The sequence below is a fragment of the Lottia gigantea genome (genome assembly GCF_000327385.1).
Source record: "Lottia gigantea unplaced genomic scaffold LOTGIsca_65, whole genome shotgun sequence".
Taxonomy (NCBI): Eukaryota; Metazoa; Mollusca; class Gastropoda; family Lottiidae; genus Lottia; species Lottia gigantea.
The window spans coordinates 331,249-355,952 of NW_008710211.1; the positions used below are offsets into that span (position 1 = coordinate 331,249).

The 24,704-nt window shown below is 31.9% G+C and overlaps 1 protein-coding gene across 1 annotated transcript; it reads right to left on the minus strand.

Annotated features, from left to right (window-relative positions):
- Positions 1–810: 810 nt before the first annotated feature.
- LOTGIDRAFT_129539 (hypothetical protein) lies at positions 811–10,929 on the minus strand (the record flags this gene model as incomplete). The annotated part of the gene is made up of 14 exons (XM_009064774.1): positions 811–926; positions 1,863–1,955; positions 2,470–2,577; positions 3,156–3,273; positions 3,600–3,728; positions 4,538–4,626; positions 5,131–5,239; positions 5,599–5,721; positions 6,671–6,895; positions 7,274–7,384; positions 7,831–7,975; positions 8,571–8,633; positions 9,531–9,611; positions 10,844–10,929. Coding segments are annotated over 14 exons (1,596 nt in total), but the record flags the coding sequence as incomplete, so codon positions are not given.
- Between the last annotated feature and the right edge of the window lie 13,775 nt (positions 10,930–24,704).

Consider the following 24,704-nt stretch of genomic DNA (forward strand, 5'->3'; position numbering starts at 1 on the left):
CATGTGGATTTTTTTCCTTTGATATAATAATGAAAGTTCAACAATCAGAAAAGATACAGGACAGTACAGGTCAAAACACCTCAAAACATCTCAAACTGGTGCAACACAGTTAGTCTCAATATCTACCAACTACATAGAAACATGTCTGGCTTTTTGTAACCTACTGGAATGGAATATCATAATAGTAAGTCTGGAATATCAGTTGCAGGATTCACTTGGCATCTACCTACAACTAACCAACTATATAATCACTGGCATTGGTCACAAGTCAAGATAATGCAGACAATAGTTGATGCTGTACTGGTTCCAATGAACATTGTGAATTGAAATGAACGAAAGGGATCACACCCTATTTAAAATCTTTTGATACCAAATATAAGAATCAATCAATTAACACTTGGAAGTTTCAATCATCTAATTTAACTGGAATGTTGTCCATGCTTCTGACTCGGCCTTTCAAAGAGTTCAAAATTTCCGTCAATAACGTAAGTATTGATCTCTGCTTCAGGCTGTTTAACAGTCTCAATCACATCTCAAAGCCCAGAACTATTAGAGATATCATATGGTCTGTTTAACAGTGTCAGTATTATCACATCTCAGCGTCCAGAACAATCAGAGATATATGGTATGTTTAACAGTGTTAATCACATCTTGGAACCAAAACTATCAGAGATATATGGTCTGTTTAACAGTGTTAATCACATCCTGGAGTCCAGAACTATCCGATATATAATGGTTTGTTTAACAGTATGAATCACATCTCAGTATCCATAAATGTCAGAGCTATAATGATCTGTTTAACACTGTCAATCACAACTTGGTGTCTATTTCTTCTATATATGTTGATGGAAATATTCCAACTTTACCCTGTAATTCTCCTTTCCACCATCCGTCTGTCTGCTTCTCATAAATATTTATTATCTCCCCTAAAAACAAAAATATCCTCTATAAATTCAATATTCTAGTTTTCGTTTTCATATTACACATTTTCTTTTCTATGTGCTAATCTTAAAGATGGGTTTCCTTGTTTTTTAGTGTCAAGAGACTTCATGACATTTTTTGATCGGCCACTCATTGGAATTCTGCTGATAATTCTCTTCTAATTTAGCTAATTATGAATTAATTATAGACATGTCAGACAAACTGGTATTTTTCCAAGTCATTAGAACACCTTTACTTTCTATTCATATAAATTTTAACATTTTCATTTTCATAAATGAAAATAAGGGAACCCATCTTTAATATTAAAATAAGGGAACCCATCTTTAATATAAAATAAGGGAACCCATCTTTAAACAGGACATGTCACATTGGTTTTAACCAAAAATAACAGCTCCTGCGCAAAAAAGCCTCTACATTTAGAAAGCATATAAAGAGGTAAAGATTTCACACTATCTGCCCCTGAAGAGCTCTAGACAAGTGAAACCAGTCGGGCCGTACACACCAGAACAAGGATGTCCCAAAGGAAAGTTCCTCTTCCTTCTCTCTTAACTTAAATAACACTTTTCTTTACACAAAAGAATAGAAACTTTTTAAGTCACAGCTGTTTAAATATTAACAAAGAAAGTGGTCCACAGCCATATACGCCCACCACGGCATGCGGAAACATCCATTTTAAGTTTCATCAAAATCGGTTGAAAACTTATAGCATATTCAAGATTTTGGGGCAAGGGCAATATCTCTGCATCTAACAGTAGAAAATAGCTCAAATTTGAACTTGATCTCCGTTTTATGAATATGTATACACATACTGAATTTAGAGAGATGTGGGTGTATAAAAATGGAATGTTTACTAAATAAATACTTAACAAAATAACATTCTAAAAATACAAACTTCAAAAGTTAAATAAAGCACAACTAACCTGTTTTAATAGAAATCTCATCACCTCTAGTAGCTGAATAATCATATAGAACTTTACATCTACCAATCGTTACATAATCTTCTTCTTCAGATGCTACAACAGTCAGTTACGGTGGGTTGTTAGTTTGAAAAGTATCAGGTTTATGTGGCTTTTAATCACATTCAAAATAGCAAAAAAACCTGATACAATAGTCTTTCAAGGTATAGACATAGATTCTTGGTACTATAGAATTGGAATTCAAGAGAGTTTAGGCCACCTTTCTAAGCCTTCCCTTCCTGCATTATATATAAGCCAATTTTCGTATCAGACTTGCACTGCTTATTTATAAAAGAAATCTATATACATGTAAATACTTATAAAACATTTGATTCACATGCTTAATTCTATTAAACCTCTGTTTACCAAGGAACGTTTTCTTTTTCATTTGGCCCTCTATCTGAACAATTCCCCTTAAACTAAGTCTTTTATGACAACCATGACAAAAACACTCAGATATTATTAGCCAATCAAACAATCAAACAAAGTCCCAAAAATAATTAGGTTATAAAAGATTACTGTTTTAAAAACAAAACCAAAGATTTAAATGATAGCAAGACTAAAAACTTACAGAAAGAGTCGTCGTGTCTGTTGTCAACTTCTGAGTAATATCCTTCTGTAGAACCAGAATAAGAACCAGCAGAATAACTATATTCAGAGTTTCCTTCTAGTGCCAGATCTACTGGTAGACGTAGTGTACTTACAAGATGGCTCTACAAAATAACACGTTTAATATGAACAAGATGGCTCTCCAAAATAACACGTTTAATATGAACAAGATGGCTCTACAAAATAACACGTTTAATATGAACAAGATGGCTCTACAAAACAACACGTTTAATATGAACAAGATGGCTCTACAAAATAACACGTTTAATATGAACAAGATGGCTCTACAAAATAACACGTTTAATATGAACAAGATGGCTCTACAAAACAACACGTTTAATATGAACAAGATGGCTCTACAAAATAACACGTTTAATATGAACAAGATGGCTCTACAAAATAACACGTTTAATATGAACAAGATGGCTCTACAAAATAACACGTTTAATATGAACAAGATGGCTCTCCAAAATAACACGTTTAATATGAACAAGATGGCTCTACAAAATAACACAAAATAACAAGAATGAATCAGTTAAGTGTGGGCCTTACACTTGAAAGAAAATAAAAACAACTATATTTTTTACAAAGATATCAATTTAGGTTCATGGTTAAAGATCCTTTCTACCAGCTGATCCTTAGCCAAACCTCTAGGCATTGATCTTTCCCGGATTATCCGTACCCATTTACAGTGTGGGTCATATTTGAAATATGCAGCACTTAACAAGACTCTGGCAGCTTGTAGCACTGAAGCTTGTAAAGTCATCTTACTTATAATTCCAGTCGACCCAGCTGTAAATGGGTACGTATAATCCTGAAATGATCAATGCCAGGTTTGGCCAAGGACCAGCTGGTAGAAAGGATCCTTAACTGTGAACCTAATTTGTTATTCTAGTAGAACATAGTTGTTTTTTTCTTTCTTTAAAATCAAGAAAAGAATTAGATTGAGAAAGAACTTCAGAATACAAGTACTAGAATATTTGCTTTCCATGGGTACATCTTAAAAATCCTGTTCATGTATCATATATAAAAGGGTATATGTACGGAACCTTTGTTGTTATATATCATGAATATTTTTACTTTGTCTCTCACCTGTTTATCTCTAGTGGTTTCTATATAGTCACCAAATTTATGAGTTGGTATAGTTCGTTGATCTTGCTTGGCTAGACATTTTGAGATTTTATAATGGGAGGCCTCTAAGAAGTTGAGAGTATAGGTTATCTGAAAGGTGAATAAGAAAATATCTATACAATTTTCGATGCAAGTAAGAATATTGTCAACTCTAAATTTGCAACTTATCACAATTATCATAAAGCTTATTATTACAGCATAAATCCTCTGCAGCTGTTATATGAAATCTACTCCTAATGAACTGTATTTAAATAAACAGATGTGCCATTTATTTTTGACCAATCATACTTTAGTCTCAGAAACAGAATTTTTTAAACTAAGCCAATTAGTAATAGTGTTCACAGCTCAATTTCAATGTTTCCACCCCCCTCACCCTCACCCCGACCCCAGAAAAGAGAAAAGAGAGTGTGCCCCCCTTGTTTTATTAAATCTTTAAAGATGGGTTTCCTTATTTTTTAGTGTCAAATTAAGCAAACTATTTGATTAATTGGTATTTCTAATGAATTATCATGTATTCTTAATCATATCATTATGTTCTTATTGCATATAATTAGGAGTTTTAACCAATCATAAATGTCCATGTATGAACAGTCTCGATAAACAAAATGAAGACTTTTTGACCTTTCTTGATGGGTCAATCCTTGGAATTCTGCTGGTAATTCTTTTCTAATTTGGCTAATTATGAATTAATTATGGACATGTGAGACAAACTGGTATTTTTCAAAGTCATTAGAACACCTCTACTTTCTATTCATATAAGTATTAGCATTTTCATTTTCATAAAATTTAATTATTAAGAAATAAAGCAATGAACTGGATAATAAAATAAATCTAAAAAAAAATTATTGATTGATCAAGTAGATGACCTAAATGAAATTTCGGTTGGAATTTTGACTTACTTTTTCTAAATTTTGTATGACTTCTTGTTGAGCATCAGCATCACCAAAGTTAGGTCTCGATTTGTAAACATCCATTAACGTTTGGGTGCCTGAAATATTAAAGGGAAACTTAAAACATTTTATATTTTGCAGCCAGCAAACTATCGGAAACATTGACCGTGGCATATTTTTTCTCTTAAGAATTAAACAATGGTCTCACTAGCATTATTAGTGTGTAGGACATCCTAGAAACAGTGTTAGAAGGTAAGACCTTAGGACATCCTAGAAACAGTGTTAGAAGTTAAGACTGTAGGACATCCTAGAAACAGTGTTAGAAGTTAAGACCTTAGGACATCCTAGAAACAGTGTTAGAAGGTAAGACCTTAGGACATCCTAGAAACAGTGTTAGAAGTTAAGACTGTAGGACATCCTAGAAACAGTGTTAGAAGTTAAGACCCTAGGACATCCTAGAAACAGTGTTAGAAGTTAAGACTGTAGGACATCCTAGAAACAGTGTTAGAAGGTAAGACCTTAGGACATCCTAGTGCTTAGATCGGTTGAAGAATATGCAGCCTGATCTTATTCCAGTGAACTTGAATCTACCATCATCTTACCTTCTTTGCCTTTACGATCCCGTTCCAAATGGGCATGTAAATATAATAAATAGTTCTGTAATGCATTACGCCTTCGTTCTGCTTTCATAGCAAACTGAGAATCTTCTGCCTATAAAATGAAGTCATTATTACAAAAAATTCAGAGATGTCAAATTATAGAATAGTGGTCATAAAATATCATATATTGTTACATTAAAAAAATTCTGGATACAAGCAGATGTATTTTGGAAAGGCAGGGCATCATGATGAACATTGCCTCTCTGTAACTGGGTTGTTTCTTTCAGCATTCGATTCTAAAAGTCCACAAAGCTGATGTTGTAATTATGGTATTCTGAGTTTGTTACCTTTACAGAGAGAAACACTTAGTTAATATTTTTATTTTTATTATGTCAATGTTTATCCCTTTTGGAGGCTATTGCTATTTTGATATTTATTTTGCTATATTTTGAAGTATGGCAATGTACTTACATAACAATCTAACAATATTTGATCTTGTTGCCGTGGTCCCTTCACTCCTTTCTGTTGTACAACAATTCTTAAATCATTATTTACATCTACTGATATCACAGATTCATTGAGCCTATCACAGATCTAAAATAACAACATATTTACATCAACTGATAAATAACAACATTATTTACATCAACTGATAAATAACAACATTATTTACATCACCTCATTATTTACTAACTAATAATTAATAATTATTTACATCAACTGATGAATAACAACAGTATTTACATCAACTGATGAATAACAACATTATTTACATCAACTGATAAATAACAACATTATTTACATCACCTCATTATTTACTAACTAATAATTAATAATTATTTACATCAACTGATGAATAACAACAGTATTTACATCAACTGATGAATAACAACATTATTTACATCAACTGATAAATAACAACATTATTTACATCAACTGATAAATAACAACATTATTTACATCACCTCATTATTTACTAACTAATAATTAATAATTATTTACATCAACTGATAAATAACAACATTATTTACATCAACTGATAAATAACAACATTATTTACATCAACTGATAAATAACAACATTATTTACATCAACTGATAAATAACAACATTATTTACATCAACTGATAAATAACAACATTATTTACATCAACTGATAAATAACAACATTATTTACATCAACTGATAAATAACAACATTATTTACATCAACTGATAAATAACAACATTATTTACATCAACTGATGAATAACAACATTATTTACATCAACTGATGAATAACAACATTATTTACATCAACTGATAAATAACAACATTATTTACATCAACTGATGAATAACAACATTATTTACATCAATTGATGAATAACAACATTATTTACATCAACTGATATCACAGATCTAAAATAATCATTTTAATACTAATAATTATTCAATGACTTATTTTTAAGAACTTAAAATGATGCCATTAGCATCAGGAAAAACTGTTTGATTTGAGCATTTCTGGCAAATTTTTAAGCAATAAAATCCAATTGTGAGTACCTACCTGAATAATTTTGGGTCCTATAACAGTCATATGACCATTATATTTATTTAAAAAATGTTCCATATTCCGTAAACGTTCTTCTTCTAACTGTTGCATGCTGGAACTACATTTTTTAACAATATAATCCCAGTCTAATCTGGCTGTCTCGGCTTTATAACAACAGTCTGTATATTCTTTATCAGCTTTCTTCACCAAGTCTCTCGTTTGTTTACATTTCTTCTCATTCTGGTAAACAAATATAAAAAGAATATACTTTTGATCATTGAGTCTTCAATCCCCTGTCCCTTGCTCTAGTAAACATTCATTAATATAAAATAAATCTAGCACCTATGAACTCTCAAGTCAAAATTATTGAACTTATCAGAGCTAAACTTGTCAAAATTTCGAGGTATTCTCTAACAGAATTTTTAAGCTGTTTTCTTAGTTAAAAGTTTATCTAATTGTCATTTCATCTGAGTAGCTCATCTTATGCTGTGAACACTATTTCAGTTGTAAAATTTCAACAAAATAGCTATAGGAGAGAGGTATAAAATTGGAACTAAGATATAACTTCCACAGAAGCAAGTTAGTGACAAAACTCTACGACAAGTGAGAACAAACAACACTGTGACCAACACTACCTACCTTGGTGACGTCTTTAGCTTTTCCAGACTTTATCTCTGTATCTTCTGCTTTCTCATAATCTTTAGCACACGAGAAGGCTGCTTTCTTTGCCTAAAATTAAAACACAATCTTAAAAGAAAAGTGTTTTCATCATTTGATGTAAATTAATCTAAAATTTTATATTAGGGACTTTATAATATTTGACAAAAAATGTTCATCGAAACCTTCATTTACAAGACAAAGCTAAAAAATACATCTGAGACTTAACACCCAAGAAATAGCAAATTTACTGATATGTAATATTCTCCTAAAAGAGACCACTCTGCACACTAAGTCAAAAATATTTAAATAAAAGTTTAATTGTCTTATTCACACCAGAAGAAGCCTTTTCCTTGTCAGAACTTCTGATCTGAGTCACTAATGTGGAAAAACAAGTCAAATAAAAAGCAAGATGTACGTCTTCAATCATCAAAACCTAGACCCAGGTTAGCGAGAGCAGATTGAGAAACATGTCTACTAATGAACCATGACCAATATGATTAAAAGTAAAAACAAACCTTGTATTCTTCAGTTCGTCTATCTGTTAAAGTTTTCAATGATTTTTCTACCATAGCTTCTATAGGTTTGCGTGATTTAGTATGTTGTTCAATTTCTGTCTTCAATGGCTTACTGATATCATCATACAGACCAGATGCCAGATTTCTATAAATTATATATAATCTTTTATAAAATTCATGTTCTGATTGTTATATATTGCCATCGTGTGCTGTCCTCCTATATACATGTACTTATTGTGCTAAAGTCTTCAGTGTTGAAGGTAAATAAAGTAGTAACACATTGTAAACTGGTACCCTGTTGTGTTCATTTATCGATACACTAACAACAGGTACGGCTGAAATATCACGTTAGCGTCTATTTAGCATTAACAACTAGGAACCCCAATTTCGACCAATCAACAATAAGATGACAATAGCCCCAAACCTGTTCCTTTCGTGCGAAGCTTTAGATGGAATGGGGGATCAGTTTACGCACATTGCTGGCTTGAGAACACCATAAAGACATAACACTCATAACTTGAAAAATTTTAAAAATATGTTCAGTGCTTCCTTTTTCTTTTGACTAGATTCATAGATATACCTTTAATTCTGAATTACTGCACCTGTATGATTTAGATATCAGCATTATAAGTTATGAAACCTTTATAACAGTCCATGGATTATAACCAAAGTATTAAACTCTAATCATGTAACTCTAATAGAGTAACTAAGGAGAATTTTAATAAAATTTGAATATTTACTTGTGTAATTCTGCTTCCTGTTCCATAGCAACAGCCACAGTCTTCCAGCCATCTGATAGAGATCTGAAAAAAAAAACATGATAGGTGATAAATTGGGATTTCTATAAAACAAGGGTTGATAACAAGAGATCAGAGAACTTCATCATTATTGAGACAACAGTGTTAGATGTTGATGAGAAAATAGTCTCATGAAAGCACTGGCCTAGGTCACAAAGTAAAGATTTATGATAAAACAAGGTGCAAATTAAAGGTTAAGATAATTAGATATGTTAACTATGATGTCTCGGTAATACTATCTGTGGTAGTATGATTTCTTTAGCTGAAATAACTGAAAATATAAGAGTCAATGTTCTTCTGATATATCAATAATCATCTCAAGATAAAACCTGTATTGTGAAACAAAATCTTTTCATGTATCTATACGAAAATAAGAAGCATTAATATAAACAGTCATTGTGTGTGAAGGGAAAAGCTGACAATGTTGAAACGTAGCAATTCAGTGAAAAAGAGAATGTAGAGTGAAAACGGAACTTTGATGAAATAGAAAAAACATAACAACTTCATAATAACTATGCTCAGAAAATTTCTTCCAATCCTTGTACATCTTCCCCCGTGACAATTATTTTGTATATCTGAGTTAAATAATCTTATATGAAATAAATCTAAACAAACTAGCAACTAGTATAATAATCCAAGTATATCTACTAATAATACCAACAATTATTGACAATTAGTCTCAGATCAGTTTAATATTGTTGAAGTCAAAGAAGACAAGTCTTGTATCTATCATACAGTCTAGCTTGTATTAAGCAGCCAGTCATGGGAATGTTCAAAAGTGGCTGCTTACTAAGGGGTGGTGCTTAATAGAGGTATGGTTTACCCAGCTAATAATAACAATAACAATACATGTATAACAATACAAATGGAATGTCTTTCTGAGAAATGGTGTTATAAACTTACCCAAGTGTACCGGCCGAGGCATTGGTTAATTTTTTCCCCAGTTTTGATAATGATTTAGCATAAGTTGTCTCTAAATCAGCCCTGAAATAACATTACAGATTTATAGATTATTCATAAACAAGACACCATGGAATTTTACTACCTTCTTCTCTCAATTAGGTTAATGAAGACATGCAGTGGGCAATCAGGGAATTTCACTGAACTATCTTTAAAATCAATGAACTACCGTATATTTCCGAATATAATGCGCACCCGTGTATAATGCGCACCCCATGGTATCCAACATGTCAAGGGCTCTGTGGCTCAGTTTATTGTTCTATCTTAGCCACTTGATACCAATTAACATTGTGCCACATGCTTTAACAATTGGTAATCAAAAAAGAGTAGGCTAATGACGTTGTCCTGAAACAATTTTCTTAATTGCACACTGCATGGCATTGCCCGTCATCATCAGCTCATTAGATGCAGAAAAGTAGGACGTAAAACTCCATTCTTTCCATTTTTTTTCTAAAAATATGACATGATATTTCTAACAACAGACACACAGAAGGCAATAAACAGGTTTAAAAGGGGAGTTAATCTCTAAACAAGGAAAGATAATCCTAGAATCAATAAAGACAATGTGTGAGGTATTTTAAGTGTTTGATGGAGATATTTAACAAGTCTGAGTCCAGTTTAACTTCTAGTACTAATCAAACACTAGTTGTTAAATATATATACAGATAGTAACATTGACTATACTTCATAGGTCCTCATACCTTTATCATTGACAACAGACAACATATTACTAGCTAATTATACTCATTAACATATGTTCGTTATCAATTGTCTATTTGGTTTATCAATATTCATTTGCACTCAACGGCCCTTTCAAACATAAACAAAGATGCCGAAATTTTAAGGAGGTTTTCTATGGGATTTGACACAGAAGAAAACAGTTTGGCTGAAATCTTATCACATTGTTGCCCTAAAAATCACCGAAAAATAAAAATGAAATGAAATTAATTGAGTTTTTCGTCCTACTCTTAGACACCTAATTGGGCAGCTGAAAACCAGAAATGTCATGCAGTGTGCAATGAGAGAAATTTTGCATGGATAACCCACTTGTTTCCAACTATTGAGGGATCTTTAACGTGCACAGACAGAAAGCTAAGGAATGTTTCAAAATAATATATCGTCACCAACAATGTCATGCAGTGTGCAATGAGGGAAATTTTGCATGGATAACCCACTTGTTTCCAACTGTTGAGGGATCTTTAACATGCACAGACAGAAAGCTAAAGAATGTTTCAAAACAATATATCGTCTCCTACCTTTCTTGTATGATTGAGGCTACTTCCTTACAGAATTCTCCCCCTTGTTTGACATACTTCCTTAACTCTTCAAACCCTTCCTGGCCCTGGAATATATAAAATATAATATCATTATACAACGTATGATAATACAATCTGCCATCCAATGACTATCTTCACAATATCAAGCTATTACAAGCTTCATACTTATACCTTGACTGCAATAACCACTATCACGGAATGCAGCAATTTGGTTGGATTGTACACACAAGCTGACAGCTAATCAGAGCCCTTGACAGAAAGGCTGAAACATTATGGCTTTCTGTTCACATTGGTTGTATTAGTTTGCCTACAATCCAATCAAATCGCTTCATTTACAAACTTCAATGACACAAGAAAGGTGGCTATTGCAGTCAAGGTATAAGACAGAGTTAGTAATAGCTTGACAATGTGACAATGTCCAATGACTTGTTCCTTTAGCAATGGTGTATAATGTTGATCACATCTAACCTTTGCTTTCACAACACAATATTGTCATTAATTTTGATTGGTAGAAAATTCATCCCTGATTGGATAAATTGAATTGTGATGAAAGGACTGTCAAGGGAGATTATAAGTCATTAATGAAGACAATTTTGAAGGCAATGTTACGATATGATAAACGTTGTACACCTTTGCTAAAGGAACATGGTATCTGTATTCATGTAATTCAGACAAGTATCTAAAAGGCATTTAGCAATGGTTTAAGTTTTATGCATTGTTTTAACATATTTCTCTTTTTTGATAATATTAACATACACTGTACATTCTACAAAAAGTACATACATCATCAAACTCCTATAACCTACATTAAAGCATACACAGACAGCATACTAATAGAAATATACATGTACCAGCAAACTACTGCTTGTAATAAAGTTTATGAAACATGCTGGTATCTAACAGGTACATTCTACATTACATATATACCAGTACTTGTATATCTATATTAACAATATGTACATGCATTATTAAACTCATTTGACGAAGTCATTTATGTATGTTTGTGGCGTGACCAACTGTGTTTACACACCAATAATGCTAGTGAGACCAACGTTTAATTCTTATATTTATATTCAGATACTTTTATTAACAATATTTTCACTTTTTTATATGATCGGTTTCTTGAATTTGCCATAAATTTTAGATTGTGTCATTGTTGTACTTTGAAGACGCCATAGTATTACGTGATAAACTACACTTTATCGAAAATAGTAAAAATGTAAATATTTAAACATACAGACGGCATCCTTATCAAGTAAACTACTAGTTGTAACAGAGTTTATTAAACAGTTAATAATCTAACAGGGACCAGTATATATTATATTATATAATTATATATCTCTATATGTACTGGTACAGGTTTAATGTGTCACAGTAAACTTGTATTACATGTATTATAAATATACACCTGTCTAATCAAATGACAATGTTCGTTCATGTTCTTCAAATTAATCTAATTAAAATATCATGACCAGAAATAGATAGGTAACGGAGGAAGAAAGATAAAATATATAAAGATTGAAGATATTAAGAGAGTCACATCGACCTTGCTTTAAATCAAAACATAATTTATTTTTTTAATTGAGAATGTTCCTTATTCCTATTAAATTATCATCACCAGAAATATTTCTACAACGTGGGAAGAAAGATAAAATATATAAAGATTGAAGATATTACAAGAGTCACAACGACCTTGCTCTAAATCAAAACATAATTTATTTTTAAAAAAACAATCACCATGAAAAATGTTGGTGCAAAAGATTGAGGACCCATGAAATCATTTTAATATTCATGTAGCACAGTTTTCTAAACTTTCTGAACATCATTTGTCAAAATAATTATAAGTCTCAATAATAAATAGACCTCAGAATGAACTTGAAACACATTAATTAGTCCCCTGGTAGATCATCAAGCTACTAGGTGAATAACTCAGATCATATTCCAGCTTTAGCCCAAATTTGTTTTAAAAAAATTATGTCAAGTGTAAAGCTGAGAAGTTATTTACAAATGAATTTGAACACAGTGCGACACCCTGTCTAACTGTTTACACACTGAACTTGTGTCAAGTTATTCACTGTGCAGTTACAATTTAGTTTATTCATCAGTGATATCACATACTACTGTTTTAACTTTAACATAACAAGCTCTATTCCTGATTAGAATATTGCCTTTTATTTAACCAGTTCAGTCCTTGCAATATACTCCTGAGCCTTAGGTAAAGCTGCCCTAACCAAATGACGTTACATAAGTCATATGCTTTAAGTTATATTACTTGGAGTTCAGGTTATATGGCGTTTTATTTCATTTATATTCAATTAATGTTATAAGGGTTAATATATATTTATTCATATTTCAAACGAAAAGTGTATTTTTGACTGTAGGGAATGAATTTTTTGTCTATTTCAAATACAGATCGAGATGATAATTAGTGACTATCATAGATTCGTCGGTACCAATATTTACTAAATATTACGTTGGCATGGCATCACGTAACACACACCTGAGCTCAAGGACTATCTGACATTGAATGTCCTGCCAGTAATTCTATTTTTGCTCGAGTTTCACTTGACTGTTTCTAGCTGTCAGTGATTTGCCATTCATTGCAAAATTCAAGTCACCTGATTCTCCAAAATCTGAAGGATAGGTTCAGCTTGAATGAGATGTTAAAATGATACTATGTCTTAGAATTAATATAAAATTAAAGAATTATAAACTTGGCGAATAAGAGCCAGTAGATATACCTGGTGTCATAAATAACATAACTGGATCCTTATATAATCCGATAAATCCAAAAAACTTAGTAATTATCCATAAATATGCAATTAGCTATTGAAAAACGCTTAATATCAAGAATAAGCGTTTTTCAATAATTAATTAGCTTTATGAACTTTCCAATTTTCTAGATTTTACAGGGATTCTGTTATAACGTTATGACACCAGGTAAGTTCACTGATGAATATAGACTAATATTGACCTTTTAGAAAACTTAAATTTTATATTCATTCCAAGACGTAGTATCACTTTAACAAATTTGAACTGCCAGAGGCAACCATATTAGCACTAGGTTTATATAAATAGGCTTGTCAAAATATCATAAAATCTATAAAGTATAAATAAATAGCAATATATAACTATCAATACAGTTTAACAGAAAATAATCATTATTCAAATTAATCACCTACTTCAAAAAAAGGCTGTAGACTTTTCACTGATTTAAAATTAGTAAAATCCATCCCCATTTTAGACTAGACATCTCACTGTTCATAATGTGTATGATTTAAACTAGAATGTTAGTATATCCCACTGCCTGCAGTATAGTCAGCTAGATTCAAACTTCTACTAAACCTGTATCTCACCCAACTTCTGTTTACAATTCTACGCCTCCACTTGGAATGTTACACATATTTGGTTGAGGTGAATTGCTGTACAATGGAGCCAGTTGAAATAGTCATACTTGCTATTAACTAAGCTTATCTCTGCTTATTATTATCATAACTGCTTAGAGGATGCAGTTTATTGGCAGTTTGCAGTTTGATCATGTACTTAACCAAGTTTATCTTTGCTTGCTGCTAGAAGTCTGCAACATCAGTAGGGCCTTTCCTAGCAATAAGGTTTTTTCTTAACGTTACAGAAGGAAATAATATATTTTTAGAGGTTGCAAGCAATTGCTCTTGAAAACTAAATTTTCTATATCATGTGACCTCAAATAACCTTTTCTCTTGCAAATCACGGGCCAGAAACATGTTAATTTCCTCTAATTTACCGGTGTCATATTTAATATTTTATTTGTATGTACCGGTACCTTAATGTTGTATCACGCCCTGCATCATTACTGTTAAGGGAACAGTTCTAGTCTTTACTTGTTGCTAGACGTAAATGGCTTTTCCCAGCAATAAGGATTCTTCTAAATGTAACAGGAATTAGTATATTTTTGTTATGTATGTTAACTCAAATAACCTTTTCAATTGCATGTTAATTTCCTCTAATTATCATCTTATTATAATATTCAATTCTAAGTTTTTTAAGACATTAGTAGCAATGTGCTGAAATTTTTTAATTTTCCTCATGAATATTCATTCTTTCACCTTAAAAATTCAACCTACACAAATAAAAAGCCAACTAAATCTAAATAATTATACTGACAATGGAAGGCAAATAAAGGTTTGGTATTTAGGCAGTTTGTAAGATGTACAATGCACTATAAAGGTAAACAAATCAAAATCTGTACATAGGCAGTTTGTCATTTTAGTTTCCTGTTGTAGACATATACCATTATACGTCTTTATACTTCGTCAATTCAAAACACACCTTCATCGGATATTCATCTTTTATTTGACAATTTCAACCTTAATCTATCTTCCTTGAATCATATTCACTTGTCTTTTTAAACTTTAAATATATTTATTGTTCAAAATACTCATTTTCACAAAATCTATTTCAAATGTTAGAAAACCTGATGAGATAATTATATCAATGTTGTCACTAATAATTACATATTATAAAATATCAGTGTCATTCAGTCTCTAATATAAGGTCACTTTAACTGTCCAGCTAAAGGAGGCTAAAACCTTTAATTTTCTAAACAGAGTTCTGTCTATAGGTGGAAATAGACGATGTACAGTGTAAGGTGCAGGATTATCAATACAGTAGAAAATAGTAGAAGCCAATCGTATCTGCACCGTACCTCATGTGTTCAATTCTAATTTCATTTGTATCGATTATTCTGCACCATACACCCCACCTCGTCTATTCGTGACTTATATCAGTTTGTGGAAAACTTTCAATGTATTGATGAGGTAAACTTCTTGTGTCATGAAAACATATGACCAAGATTTAGATGCCTGGCCACGTATTCTTGGAACGATCTTAGCACTAGGATGTCCTAGAATAAATGTTAGAAGATAAGAACCTAGGACATAGGACATCCTAGCGTTAAGATCGTTTCGAGAATATGTGGCTGATGTCCAAATGCTAAATTTTTTTTCTAAATATCAAATGATATTTTTCAAAAACAAACTTTAAAATGATACAGACAGTTTTTCACAGTAAAATGTCACCATAAGATGACCTAGGTCAGTGCTTTCATTGAAACTTTTCTCAAAACACCAGTTTTTAACATAAAGAAAACTTTGTTTTGTATAATTGTTCAAATTTCTAAAGATCTAGTCAATCTAACAGGAAGACAATAGATGAAATACAGTTCGTACATTTTTTGGATATTTATATTTTTTAAGTTTTTGGATATTTTTAAATTTATTATAATTTATGCTTGTCAGGTTTCTCAAACAAACTTTGTTAAAAATAATTAGAATTAGAGCTTAAACAATATATAAAACAATTCATCCCATCATTTTTAATGTTTTAACTTTTCCTTTGATTTCATTATTTGTGAGGTTCTATAACACAGTCAGTTAGAGCCTTGGTTCTTACCATGATGTCATTTGCTTGATTACTTTTAGCGAATGGTGGCTCTGGGCTCAATTCTCAATCGGTGTGTGAAAGCATGATGACCTCGATTAAGTCATCTTCAGTCATAATCCCAATCGACCCAGCTGTAAATGGGTACGGATAATCCAGGAAAGATCAATGCCAAGAGGTTTGGCCAAGGACCAGCTGGTAGAGAGGATCCCTAACTGTGAACCTCAGTTGTTATCCTTGTAAAATATAGTTCTTTCTTTCTTTCAGGGCTGATTAGTTGACTGGAATGTTTTTGAATGTGACTAATGCTGCCAGTTACAAAGAGTCTTTGAGACTCCTGTTACTCTTAGATTCTGCCAGTTGCCATGTCAGCCTAATCTTTTCTTACAAAGGGTTTTTATTCATATCTGAATGGGCATTCAACACTCATTTTTGAAGACAGGAAGACAAACTATTAGAGACCTATCATGGCCATTTATTTCTAACTTCAATGAGTTTAAGCCATGTTATTTTCGTTACAAATATCCCACTCAAAAGATTAAAATGGATTATTGTGAGGTTGCAGTGTAGATATTAGAATGATGAAAGCTGTATAATAATAGATGATAGTGTTGATAATAATATCTGATCAATATTGGTAGTGTATCATGGTAAATTATTAATATATCAATTACTATATGATATTGATAAACAAGCTGAGAAATGAACATTCCTGGTAGTTCTAGACTATGTACAGCTATTTGTAGAGACATATTTCGAGCTAGGAACTGAACCCTCCTAAGAGTACAGTGCCATGTACTATGGATGAGGGAAGGGCATATTTTGAGCTGAGAAATGAGTATTCTTAATAGTTCTAGACTATGTACTATGTTTGTAGGAGGGGCATACTTAAAGCTGGGAAATGAGCTCTCCCTAGACTATGTACAGCTATGATTGAAGGGGAATATTTCGAGCTAGGAACTGAACCCTCCTAAGAGTACAATGCCATGTACTATGGATGAGGGAAGGGCATATTTTGAGCTGAGAAATGAGCTTTCTTAATAGTTCTAGACTATGTACTATGTTTGTAGGAGGGGCATACTTAAAGCTGGGAAATGAGCTCTCCCTAGACTATGTACAGCTATGATTGAAGGGGAATATTTCGAGCTAGGAACTGAACCCTCCTAAGAGTACAGTGCCATATACTATGTTTGAGGGAAGGGCATATTTTGAGCTGAGAAATGAGCTCTCCTAATAGTTCTAGGCTATGTACTATGTTTGTAAGAGGGCATATTTTGAGCTGAGAAATGAGCATTCCTAATAGTTCTAGACTATGTACTATGTTTGTAAGAGTGGCATATTTTGAGCTGAGAAATGAGCTCTCCTAATAGTTCTAGACTATGTACTATGTTTGTAAGAGGGCATATTTTGAGCTGAGAAATGAGCTCTCCTAATAGTTCTAGACTATGTACTGTGTTTGTAAGAGGGCATATTTTGAGCTGAGAAATGAGCTCTCCTAATAGTTCTAGACTATGTACTATGTTTGTAAGAGGGAATATTTTGAGCTGAGAAATGAGCATTCCTAATAGTTCTAGACTATGTACTATGTTTGTAAGAAGGCATATTTTGAGCTGAGAAATGAGCTCTCCTAATAGTTCTAGACTAGGTACTATGTTTGTAAGAGTGGCATATTTTGAGCTGAGAAGTGAGCATTCCTAATAGTTCTAGACTATGTACTATGTTTGTAAGAGTGGCATATTTTGAGCTGAGAAATGAGCTCTCCTAATAGTTCTAGACTATGTACTATGTTTGTAAGAGGGCATATTTTGAGCTGAGAAATGAGCTCTCCTAATAGTTCTAGACTATGTACTATATTTGTAAGAGGGCATATTTTGAGCTGAGAAATGAGCTCTCCTAATAGTTCTAGACTATGTACTATGTTTGTAAGAGTGGCATATTTTGAGCTGAGAAATGAGCTCTCCTAATAGTTCTAGACTATGTACTATGTTTGTAAGAGGGCATATTTTGAGCTGGTACTCGAGCTCTCTTAATAGTTCTTAACTATGAATTATGTTTGTAGGGGCATATTTTGAGCTGGGAAATGAGCTCTCTTAATAGTTCTAGACTATGTACTATGTTCGTAGGGGGATATTTTCATACGGGAAAAGAGCACTCTTGATACTAATAATTGTGGGATAATCATTAACATTAAGGAGTGGGTATATTATGGTCAATGGGAAATCATATTTTACAGAATTTAGTGAGTTAATGGGTCCAACAATTCACAAATTATACATAATTCCCTTGCAAAAGAAAGCATACCTAAAAAGATAACTCCAGTTGTAACAATTGATGCGATGCTTCAAATAACAGTTTGTATTTGTGATAAAAGAGTTACCTTCATGCGAATGACCCTAATGTTAACTAAAATAGATGGGTTGACTCTTACCCTCGCTGAAAGACTTGGACTATATTATCAATCAACCTAATTGCTCACTGTATCAACAATCAATACACCCTAGATTGACTAACGTATTACTCCACTCTATAGACTGTTAATGTAAACATGATCGTTGAAACTTGGACACGTTTCTATTAACTCTGTTTTAGAAGATTGTCATGATAAATATAAGCTCAGGATCTCAAAGGAACTCTCTGTTTTAAATGGTGCCTTTATATTGAGACTATCAGGTCAAAAATATTACAGAGAAATAAACTCAACAAACATCAAGAACACCAACTTGTGGCTATCTATCAGCTTTGTTAAAGAAGGCTGTCTTGATAAGTACATTGTCTTAAAAGATCCCTCTCTGTCTCGATGGTGCCTTAATGCTATCAAAATTTTTACATTGATATGAGCTCAACTGACAATAGGGAACACCATAGTCTCTACCTGGGACCAGTGCTTCTATAGGAGAATATCTTCTATTACATAATACCAACATGTGCCAATCCACAGGCCTACATGGAAGTTTAATATCTATCATTGTGGAAGACATGAAAAGAGTCCAATAGCCCTCCTGAATCATTCAATAGTAGTCTTTGGCATGGTGTGTAGGGGGAAAAGGCAGATCATGCTAACTCTGCCTTTAGGATTGATTAAGTGAACCTTGACTTGAATTCATGTATGTTATAAAAACAAAATATAGGAAGCATAGATATGATACAAATCTATCAAGTCTAATTAATTCTGGGACAGTTGGTGTTGAAATAGAAGACATTCTTAGTCTAAATACTAACTTTGTGATTGAATTACAGTGAAATCCCTCTAAACTGACCTCCCATAGGACTAGAGAAAATGTCGGTATAGAGGGATTGTCAGTTTAGAACTTAACAGGCTGCTCAAACAGAGTAATATGTCATAGGTCATCCCCATAAAGCATTTACATGGTAAATATCAATGGAGTAATGTTCAATCATTAAAACAATGAACACTTGGCCTGAATCCTGCAATGGTAACATATAGATTCCTCAACATTAACAACCACAGAAGATACAGAAACTGAGATTATCATTCATCATTCTAAACAGAGTAGGTTAACAATATAATTAATCCCTTTTCTAAAATAAAACTTTATATATTTACCTTTTTGACTCCCATTTCATTCCAAATTTTTACAAAATCTAACATTGTCTCTCTTCACAAATTAAATCCAAATTATGACACAAAAAAATCATATCCTGTAATCCATGACACAAAATCTGATCACAAAGTTTCAATATCGAAATAAATTCCGTACTTCTTCAACAACGTAAGTGACTTAAATGTCAATAAACTATGACATCAGAGACACTGTTTCTAGTTTAATCAAGGAAAGTGAAAATCATAAACACAACCAATACATTAAATAGAATACACCATCCTTTAATCATTGCTGACATCTCATAGTCATTAAAGGTATAGTTTGGTTCATCAGATTTTTTTCTTAACTAGTAAAATAACATTAGAAGTATATCATAAACGCAAGACTGAAATGTAAATCTAACAAATTAAAAACCATTTGCTACAGAATGGTGGAATATCCCCTGTTAGATAAATGATTTTCGATATGGAATGTAGCCCACCTATTCCTTGAAGAACACTTGACAGTACTGTTAGATTAGCTGGCTTTTCAAATATAACAAAATTCATAAATAAGTTGTTTGACATGACATTATGGACTGACATCATTGAATTACATTGTTTCCTTACAGACAAGAACTCATCTCATGTTATAAACATATATCTGTATCAAGACAACATGTCCAGAAATAAGGATAAAGATTCAAATTTAGAGGACCAATAACCACCATCTTTCTTTCCATTCTTTTAATATAAACTCTATAATCAGACAGTGAATTATAGAGTATGCTCTAAAAGCTTGATTGACTCTCTGCTATATCTACCTCTAGAGACCATCATTTCTATATTGTACAGTATGTACTAATAATTTTGAAAAACCTAACACTACCTTTAAAAGTATTATATGAATGTACATGAGTCAGTGAAAGTATAAAAGTAGGTGACATACATTACAATATTTCAATTCAACACTCAGACAAACAAGGTTACAGATGGACTTTAACTTCCTATTCTACTGGTGTTTAAAGGCATATTCATTCAGAAATATTTGTCACTCATTTATCTATTGAAGATAGTGGTGGGACTGGTGGGCTTGAGAGACTAAGCTTATAGCTTTCTCCTCCCTAAACTGGTATTTTTCAGGTCTCTATTATATAGATTAGAATTCATTTAACATTAAAGGGACTAGTGTACCATTTTTTTTTACAAATCATACTTTAGTCTCAAAAAACGGGAATTTTTTTAGCTGAGCTAATCAGTAATAGTGTTCACAGCTCACCGTCGAAATTTTAGCCTTGAAATCCATGTGTATCCATAATTATCTGCATTTGAATGTTAAAATGAGGACTCATCAATTTAAGATACTATGTGATATATAGAAATTGTTAAGTTAAATTCCTAGTTTGAAGTATTTGTAAAGGAATTATGCAATTTTCTGAAGACTATTTATATACATTCAAGAGTAAAATCATCCCCCCAAATTTAATCTTTCTTCCAAAGCTAATTTTCTGACCCTATCAATATATTAGGTTCATATACCTACATATCATAAACAAGCTACTGGTACTGTACTAAGTCAGAGACTAGTAGTTTCATTTTTGGTTCACAATAAAGTCCACTCTGTCACATATCTATGTTGCAATGAAAAACTGTCTTCAAAGAAAGACAAAATTTAACAAATTTTAAAACTTAAATTTGCAGAAAATTTGAAGAGTTGTAAAATAGAATATTAAGGCTTGTATCATTGGTGCAGAGAATCCATGAGCATTATAATGGTTAGTGTTTTGGATTAGCACACAAAATATGTCTTACAAAATTAATTAGCAAGCTCAATTAACCTTCATTCTTAGACACTGTTCAGAAATTTGACAAAATAGCAAAGTTAAGAAATTGAAAATTCACACAAGAAACAATTAGAACGCTCTTGACCTTGGTAGCGTCTTTAAGGAGAAGAATCTTCAAATTTTCTCAAATATCTTAATATTCAAGATTAAACTTAATTTGCATGAAAACAGACATTGAATGTTTTAACACACTCTAACTTTTAGTGTCAAAAAACACTTGAATTTAAAATTTCTTCGAATTCCTGAAAAACAAGTTGAAAATAATTGTGAGACTTTGAGAGTATTTACATTTCAAACTCTCTGTAAGGATGAAAACATACACTGAGTTGTTGTATTGTTTGTTTAATGTTCACTTGTATTAAAGATACCTGTCTCGCAACTTTCTCAAGTTAAATTTCTAAAACCTTTATTGAAGCCTTCTACAAAACATTTCTGGTTGAGGTTCCAACAGACGTAGGGAATTCTGAATTCTTAGGAATTTTTGTCCATAAAATATAACTATCATTCAAACAGACCATCATATATCCTTAGCCTCTATTGTCTAACGATGAGGAAGGAAATTAGGTGTATCTCAATAAAGCTGTACATACATAAATCCTTTTAAGGAGAAGATGCAATATTTATTTTCAAATCGTACCTTAGTCTCAGAAACAGGAATTTTTTAGCCAAGCCAATCAGTATAGTGTTCATAGCTCATTGTCAAAATTTGAGCCTCTTCAAATCCAGAAATATCCGCGATTGAATCTTAAAATGATGACTCTTCAATTTGAGATACACTGCCATATATATAGAAAAGACATATAGTGAGTAAAATACCTAGTTTGAATTATGTGATTTTCTTACATTTCTAATACTTCTGAAGACTACATATATTCAACACTCAAATCAACCCCAAAATCCAAAATTGTGCAACTGTCCCTTAAAAGATCCTTGGCATTCAGAAATCTGTCTGTAGATACAGAGTAACTTAAAAAGGAAGTACATTGTAAGATGAGGGTGTTCCTTTAAATGTAAATGTCTATGAATAGAAGAGTAAATGTTGTACAGTGTGTTTAACAAAGGCATCACAATATTTATAAGTAAGATGATAATCTTAACGTGTTGGTGTAAAATAATGTTTTGATGGAAAACACAGAGAGTAAGAACACAATGACCTGCATTCTGATATAAACTAATTCATGGGCTCATTGTCAAAGTTTATTGTAGAAAATTTTACCCCTGTAGCTGAATATAAAGATCTGAAGACTTCAAATTTATCGTTAATTTAACACAACTTAGATATATTTTGATCCGAAGACTTCTTCTGAAATTTAGCCAATGTTATTATGTGATATTTATACATGTATTGGTGTATATATATGTTCTATGATAAATTATGATCCAGAGAATACACCAGAAATTTGGCCGAAGTCTTTAAGTTATATTTAGATAAGTGTTGTAAATGTTTGAATCCACTCCAGATTACAGTGTTTTTATATTTCTTACTACAACAACCAGAACACATGGTAGTAAGACTCTTTACCAGTATCTAATAACATCATAGAACATACAGATGGTGCTGTGGTATTTACACTAAAGATCACATACTTACATGGTGCCAGGTAGGGTATGCTAAATCTTCAAGGCTAGAGAGTAGTTACTAACCACACTTATCATTTCACTGGGCTAAGTGTAATAAAGAGATGTTTATGAGCAGTGGTGGAACAACAGGTGAGGAGGCCAATCAGGGGCTGCAAAATTTTCCTAGGGGGCCACACATCATTCTTTCACTATGTCAAATGATAAAAAATTTGAAAGTGTAGGGGATGGGGGGGTGACAACCTCTTTTCTAGGGGGTCCCTGGACACCAGGTAGAAACGTCACTTATGATATAGTAAGAATAATATATTAAACATTGAGTTTATTCTTGTTCCTTCATACATCTGTATACTTATACATTTTACCAAGGTTGTCATCTTCACAATGTCAAGCTATATTACAAACTTTATCTTATACCTTGACTGCCATAGCCACCTTTCTTGAATGGAGAAGATGCAAAGTTGTAGAATGAGGAATGTTTGTTAAGAAACAATATGGTAAGCATCATGTGGGATAATTCAACTATGATTATAAACACTGACTTCCTATACAGATGTGATAGTTATAAATATTTATCTTTTAAACTATTTCATAAACTAATTTTAAACTATTTTTAAACTCTATATAAAAATATCATTCTTATAGGGGAATTCTTAGTCCAGGAATTTCAATTACAGATTCCATATAAATTCTTAAGTGACCTTTAATATATCATTGAAATATTCAGAAAAAATCAGAAATATATGATATCTTTCATAGTCCATTGTGCAAATCACTTCAGGGGATATCAAATATATATTGATTAGAGGAGATTCAAGTATATACATCTATCATTATAGGATCTGACATTAGTGTATATTACACATTTACATCAGATACATTGACACACCATTTTCAAAATCAGTATAGTTTTTATTCTACATAGAGTAAGCTTATTTAGCAGGGTGTGGATGTCTTAAAAGCTAACTTTAATCATAGAGGAATTGCAAGAACCACAGACATCTGACTGAAATAACATTGACACACCATTTACAAAATCAGTATAGTTTTTATTCTACATAGAGTAAGCTAAAGTTGATGTCTTAATAGCTAAATTTGACTGCAAAAACCAAAGACATCTGACTAAAATTTGAATGGGAGTAAATCACTGCTGATGTCCCTGATTTTTATATATATTAAATGTTTTAAGAATTGATAAAAAATAAATAATTGATATGTAATAAATTAAAATCTGAGATCAATTTTTTTCTGACAAAAAGGAAAGTCATTAGTTAAACATTAGTCTTCAAAAACATCCTGATATGATCACTGTTCATTGTGTAAATCAGGAAAACTTTCATATTTATCATTTACAACTTCACTAAATTTCAGAATAACCATTATAAAGCCTAATACACATTATTTATATAAATATTATAAAGGTTAGAGCTTGGTTATATTATAATTTTGACATTAAGAT